We start from the raw sequence: 6614 nt of genomic DNA on the forward strand, positions 1-6614 counted from the left end.
AGTCGGTGCCTAAAAAAGTAGTCCACTTTATGTGAATATGGTCGCAATAGTAGTATGGTAGACTCAATATGAGTGTTCAACTAGTAGACCAAGATAGTTTGAGTAGCCTGGTTAGAAACCGTATTCGGCTCACTATCCCTTACAAAAGCATGTTCTCAATAATTAAATGCAGTGCATATGATAACAGAATGCATTATGTTGTGAACAGCCTGGTACTTGCTGTATGCCTTGTGCTGTCTGTATGGTTCTATTTCCGTTTATACCCAAGCAAAGCTAATTAGGCACAAATTTGTGTCGAGTAGATAATCGCACTATTTTCTACACAGGAACATTGGCTTGTGTTTGATATATAATACATTTCAGCCACTACGTTACTCAAACACAACTCTACACCTACAGTCTCTACAGCTTTTTCAAACTAATTTATAAAAAGCCCAATCATCCGCTATACGTTCGTTTGGTTAACTATTATTTTCAAGCAAATATACTTGGTTTAAATTATTTTAATATTTTTATTCTATGCATTTTGTCCCTGCCTTTTTCGGAGCCCTTGTGTTTATTAGTGCAGCCGTGGTTTCTCAACCTATCGATTCCACAGATAGCACTTTGAAAAGTTCCTCTACTTCTATCCCGCAAATCCAGTCCAATGAGCAATCAGACCCGCAGTTGGAAAAGCGTGATATCCATCTTTGGGGAGCTGAAGTCAGTAACCAATTCTGGACATCAGTTGCTGATCGTCGACGTCGCCAATTTAATCGTAACCTTTACCGCCAAGCCAAGTCCCAGGTTAAGCTGAACCGACTACTTTTACAACAGTATCCAGAACTGGCTGGTACATTTGGCCCAGATGGATCCGTAGTTGGAGCTCCAATTGGATTCCCAGGTAGATTCCCAATGGGACCTTTGCCTCCAGGCGGACCTCCAATGGGAATTCCAGGTGGACCTCCAATGGGACCTTTCCCTCCAGGCGGACCTCCAATGGGAATTCCAGGTGGATTCCCGGGCGGACCTCCAATGGGACCTCCTACAGCTATATACTCCAACTCGCAATATATGGCACCACAAAGAATGGATGTCCGTTATTGATGATGCACGCACTAATTATTTAATAATAATAATATATTAATTTTAAAAGAACTTATTTGTCATTATATTTTGTAATTTGAGTCATACGAGTGATATCCTATCAAACAACCCTTTACTCTTAAACTTTGTGTTACAATCGTATTCATGTAAACTGGGATATTTGAACAAGAGTGTCAAAATACATAAACAACCAATTTCATGAAATGATAATTATCAGATTTACTGGTCAATAGTGTGTCCTAAACTCTAGTCGACTAGTTATCCTGGTGATTGGCATGCAAATAACAGTTGCATTCTTGTGACGGCTGATTTTTGTTGAACCAGAACGCGAGCGTATTTGAGTTTTAGAATACAAGGTGGAGTTTGATTGGCAGCAGTCAACCCCAATCACTGGATTGCAATGTATGAATCTGATGATCGTACAATGTATAGTTGTGTCAAAAGAAGAAAACGGAATAGTGTCATTGAATAAGCAATGCAGTCAGTTTGTAGTAGGAAAGCATAACGGACATTTAGCCATTGTTTGTTCATAAGCAACATAGAGTCGGTGCCTAAAAAAGTAGTCCACTTTATGTGAATATGGTTGCAATAGTAGTATGGTAGACTCAATATGAGTGTTCAACTATTCAATACTGATACAAGCATATCTATTGGTTGTGTAGATTGGACATTCTTTTTGAACTACCAATTAGTTCAGTCACTGGAAAAAAGTCGAGTGGAATCTTTGCTCGAGTAGAATCACTCTTGTTCATTTGCAAATATCGACTAGATTGTTCATCTGTTGATCTGAATGTCAGGATCATATATCAATTGTATCTCATGTATCACAACGACAATCTGACTTGCTGACACGGCCAGTTTGCTCAACAATCTGCTGTCAATTCAATATACGAATGTCGCTCGGTTGGTCTTGATTTGACAATATTCAGCATTCCATCTATACAGTGTGTATGCTAACCCAACTAACCGTGCAATATTACGGAAAACTTGTGGTTTTCAAGACTGCAACAGCAGACTGATTGATGCTGTCAGAATGACCAAGACACAATGTAATTGAGTGGTTGGAATAGAAATGAATATTTACATCCCATCCCATTTCCATTTCTTTGTCACTAGCTGTGAGCATGCTGCTAAACTATTCATCAATGTTACGGGCTACTCTTGTTGAGCCATAAGGGCGTATACACTGGCCATGTGGTAACAAAGGGTGACCAATATGCTAGTAATCATACAGACCTACAACTATAAAAACAGTACCAATCTCCTCAACCTGGGATGATAAACATCCACATGAGTCTGCTTTAGAAAAGTGTGGTTTGGATTGCCAAATAGCAGAGGGGACTGAATAGGAAGAATAAACAGAGCTGTTCACATCAAAAGGCGGCTATTGTGTTGGATCAGAGATTGTAACAAGCGGATATTATAGTCTTTCAGGACATCCATGCGATGGCATGCAGGATAGAATGCAGATTGGCATACATTGTTACACGTTAAACTCTTACAAAGCCATATTAGCTTATTAAAAACTATTGCTCCATTTATAAACAATCTCTATACTTTTTATCGACACTACTATGGTTTGATTCTATCCGATTGGTATTTACAAGAATGAATCAGTCTTTTAGTTGTTCTAGAGTGCAGTTTACTCTTGTATGTTGCTGCTGATTGTTTGTCTAGTGTTGCCAATGATGCAAGCTTAGTCAAACAGTTTCAGACATATCTGACATTGATCACAAAATATATTATCAAACAGCTACATTCAATTGTGTTTGTATAGTGTACTTGATACACCAAACACTTGGTGACGGTGTTCTCATTGACAACACACGACGAGCCTGTTGGATTCATACACGAACACAATCTCTCAGTAAACTGTCGTCTGTGCCGCATTGTATCTCATTGGCACTAGTATAAGACCTAGACAATCAACCCCAAGTTAATTCATCATCCATCAAGACAATACCATATCCTCAACTAGAACAACACTTATGAATTATCTAGCACTTATCGCTTCTCTTATGACCATTGCTGGGCTTGCACAAGCATCGGGTAGATATCATGCCGAAGTAAAGCAGCCAGTCTTTATTCCACATCTACTTCCCCATCGAGATGCAGGTCACCAACTCAAGCTAGCCATGTTTGAAGCCAGCAACGATCTGCTTCAAGCTCGTCCGCTCATAAAAATAAACCCTTTACAGCTCATCGATACCGATATTCATGATGAGGAATTCCAGGCCAATCAACACCATCTGAATAGTTGGAACACGAATACCGATCAAACATGCGGTGAAAAACAGGCACAAAAGGATTCCCTTCATGCCGACTTGTGGTTTCCCAGAACCAGTTCTGCTCAGAACGTACCAGAGCTTAATGCCTTGGAAACCATCTATTTGACAAAAAACATTATTTCAGCTGCTTCTAGATGGCTGCTTATTTAAAGCTATACCTCAAGTTCACATTTACCAAACTTGATACTCAATTATTGATCATACAATATTTAATAAAAACAAATGATTATTATCCTTATTTCTAGTTGATGTATAAACCAAACTGCTTCATGTGGGTTAAAGTATGCAAATATATTGATTCTGTGGATCTTGAGTATACCGATTGAAAAAAACTACTCGGCACTCAATAAACATGATTCATTTGCTAGTTTTGCTCAAAAAAGTAACGAGAATAAGCAATAATGATGAATGGCGGACCCTAAAATGAATAATAGTTAGACATTGGAAATAATCAAAATAAAACTATACAACGTACAAAAAAATAACCGCCCCAAAATCCAGTAATCCCAAAACTCTTTTTGGCAGGCGGCATCACATAGTCAGTCCAAATGTATAGCGACTGAAGAGTGATCATGCGAAAGTAGTCGGTGCGAAACGTCCCGGTTACCATGAATAGAATCAGTTCATTTAATGTAGCAGAAACTGTAAATGTAAAAAACATGGCTGCCGGGCGAGAGAGATTAAAATACTCTTTTAATTCAAGAAACACATGCTTGTGCAGGAATCGATACACCTAGTCAAAAAATCAATATAAATATTACATATCCAACATGGCCAATCAGAAAACTCGCAAAAAACGTACAACAGTAGACCATTTTCTCGAAAATGATTCATATCCTAGCGAATTCCACCAGTCATCGTAAAAGTCACGCTCATCAAGAAGAGTCAGTTCCGCCATGGCATTGAGAGCATACTATTTCGTGTGATCAGATAAATTCAAAAGTTTATACCAACTCATCTAATGCCATGATCATCGCGACACTTTGCTAATAACGTCCAACTTACCTCAAATACCGTCAAAAAAACTAGAAAAACATACATGATTGTTCCAGGAATCAGATAAACAAAGGTATGATAGAACCCATTAATGGAAATGTCGCGCATCACTGGATAAATGAGATGATCCAATGTAATATACAAGCCAAGCGCAGAAATAAGCGTCCAAGCTGTGTAGTAAGCAAAGTGAATTGGCCGGAACGCAGGCATTTGAGGGAACGATGTCTGATAAACAAGGGATGGCACAGCAAGCCAATACCCATAATGCAGAATAGTGAAATTGCGTAAAAAAAACATACGATCATCCTTTTCGGCATTTGTAGAAGTTGATGCAGCAGTTTGAGCAACGTCACTGTCCAATACTTTGGCTGTGGATTCATATGACGGTGGTGAACCATCTTTCAAATGACTTTGACGTATTTTGTTATTGGTGACCATAAATGAGTGTTGCTTCATAAGAAGGATGATGACATGAACAGCCAATACAACGCGCTGTGGCTATATTTGATGGATTCATCAAGTGATGCAATGCCAATAAAAGCAAATACTTGAAATTAGATGCAAAGAAATTCAAGAGCAGATATCAATTTGGAGATGATAGTATAATATAGCTTACCCATGCGAAATGACTGGTGCTAACCAAAGCCACCCAGTACACCAACCAAGTCGATTCCCAAACACCCAGCACAGCGCACGAAGCAGATTCTGGAATAAACTCGGAAGCAAGCGCCTGCTGAATAAAAAGAGTTGGAAGAGTAGACAGCAATAAACGAAATTCGGCCAAAAAGAGTGATTGAATGTTGATAAACACAATATTATACACGACTGGATCAAATAGGGTTCCAACACGCATGTAATGAGCGTGACATGAACAGATCATAAAAGTCACCAAACAGACTTGAGCAATAATGTAGATGCCAACAAGATTGCTGTTGATGAGTTCTAGGCGATCCACATCCAAAAGTGTTGATTTTTTAAGCGGCACTGGAGGTGGTTTGACAACAGAGCTGCTTGAGCTCTTGTCAGTTAGACTGTAAATGAACGTAGCCAACTTCTGATAGATCTCTGTGGCAACTTCCATGGTAGATTTCTTGACAGAAAGTTCCTTTTTGTCAGTGCTGCTTGAACATTCTGCAGCCATAGTCTCTTTGGTATCTTGCACTATATGCTTGACAGTGTTTACACTCTGACTGACGTTTTTTTCATCGCCAACACTAGAGGACTCTGCAATAAATGCTTTCTTGATATCCATGGCTTGAGATTCACTGCTTGCAGAAACTTTCAACATTTCAGCTTCAGTTTCTGTCACATTGGATGTGACATTCTCAGACTTTGATTCAAGTGTACTGGTCAAAGCAGAGACTTCGCTACTAGACGCAGTAGTTGTGGAAGCATTAAGCTCGGTAGCTTTGTTTTTGGCTGTAGTCGTAGTAGTCGTAGTAATGATTCGACGAATGTACTTGGACTGTTGTTTAAAATCAGTACATGTCTATATTAGTATCGAGATATTTCAAAAGGCATTATGTAATCATATTTGAACTCGACAGGTGGATGAAATCAATGACAAACAAGGGTTCGAACAGCAGAACCCAAATGGCCACGAATTGCTTCGTTTTAAATCTCTAAACAATGTCACTGGAACGATCACAGTGCAGACAGACAAAAACAACTCGATTGGCGTTTTAAATACTACAGAATAAGCTCGAATTACAAGTGCAGATTAGCACCATTCAGAATGTCCAAAACTTACCGATCCATCTGCCTGAACCACCAACTCTGGTTCTGTTGTTACAACACTCTTCTTGACAAGAATCTTGGAGTCTGCACTCTCCACCACTTGATCCTCGATGCTAGTCATTGAACTTGCAAAGTAAACTCGAGTCCTACAAAAATAAATGCTTTCTAGTCACGTGTCATGTGGCGTGACCTGCCGAGTCTCGAGTGTTTGGCACTGGAAATAAAGTCAAATTAGACAGAATTGGCTATTGTCAAGTCTTGTACACGATTGTCACATTTGCAGTTGATTGGATTTATTGCTATAAACTATTCTATTTTAGTTTTGGTCTTTGTTCGATTTTTGAGAAATTGCTAAAATATCACGTGATATTTGCTAATGAATAAAAATGAATTGCTGCTAATTTGAACATCAAACTGTTCGCTCAAACATGGCTGCAACTGAACAGGTCCTCAAGGTAACTCTTGTTCATCCAAAGACTCTGAAAATAAATTGTATTGTTAAGATTC

At 38.9% G+C, this 6614-nt stretch overlaps 3 protein-coding genes across 3 annotated transcripts; 2 read left to right on the forward strand and 1 right to left on the reverse strand.

Annotated features, from left to right (window-relative positions):
• Nucleotides 1–519: 519 nt before the first annotated feature.
• Nucleotides 520–1086, forward strand: BATDEDRAFT_25598 (uncharacterized protein; the record flags this gene model as incomplete). The annotated part of the gene is made up of 1 exon (XM_006679423.1): nt 520–1086. The coding sequence occupies one exon, from the start codon at nt 520–522 to the stop codon at nt 1084–1086; it is 567 nt and encodes a 188-aa protein (XP_006679486.1).
• Nucleotides 1087–3074: 1988 nt separating this feature from the next.
• BATDEDRAFT_25599 (uncharacterized protein) lies at nt 3075–3524 on the forward strand (the record flags this gene model as incomplete). Its single annotated transcript, XM_006679424.1, has 1 exon — nt 3075–3524. The coding sequence occupies one exon, from the start codon at nt 3075–3077 to the stop codon at nt 3522–3524; it is 450 nt and encodes a 149-aa protein (XP_006679487.1).
• A 152-nt stretch (nt 3525–3676) lies between these two features.
• On the reverse strand, nt 3677–6228 carry BATDEDRAFT_89204 (uncharacterized protein; the record flags this gene model as incomplete). The annotated part of the gene is made up of 6 exons (XM_006679689.1): nt 3677–3792; nt 3850–4107; nt 4177–4287; nt 4380–4868; nt 4987–5835; nt 6121–6228. The coding sequence occupies 6 exons, from the start codon at nt 6226–6228 to the stop codon at nt 3739–3741; spliced, it is 1869 nt and encodes a 622-aa protein (XP_006679752.1). The 3' UTR covers nt 3677–3738.
• Nucleotides 6229–6614: the final 386 nt, after the last annotated feature.

The sequence above is a fragment of the Batrachochytrium dendrobatidis genome, assembly GCF_000203795.2.
Source record: "Batrachochytrium dendrobatidis JAM81 unplaced genomic scaffold BATDEscaffold_7, whole genome shotgun sequence".
NCBI lineage: Eukaryota > Fungi > Chytridiomycota > Chytridiomycetes > Rhizophydiales > Batrachochytrium > Batrachochytrium dendrobatidis.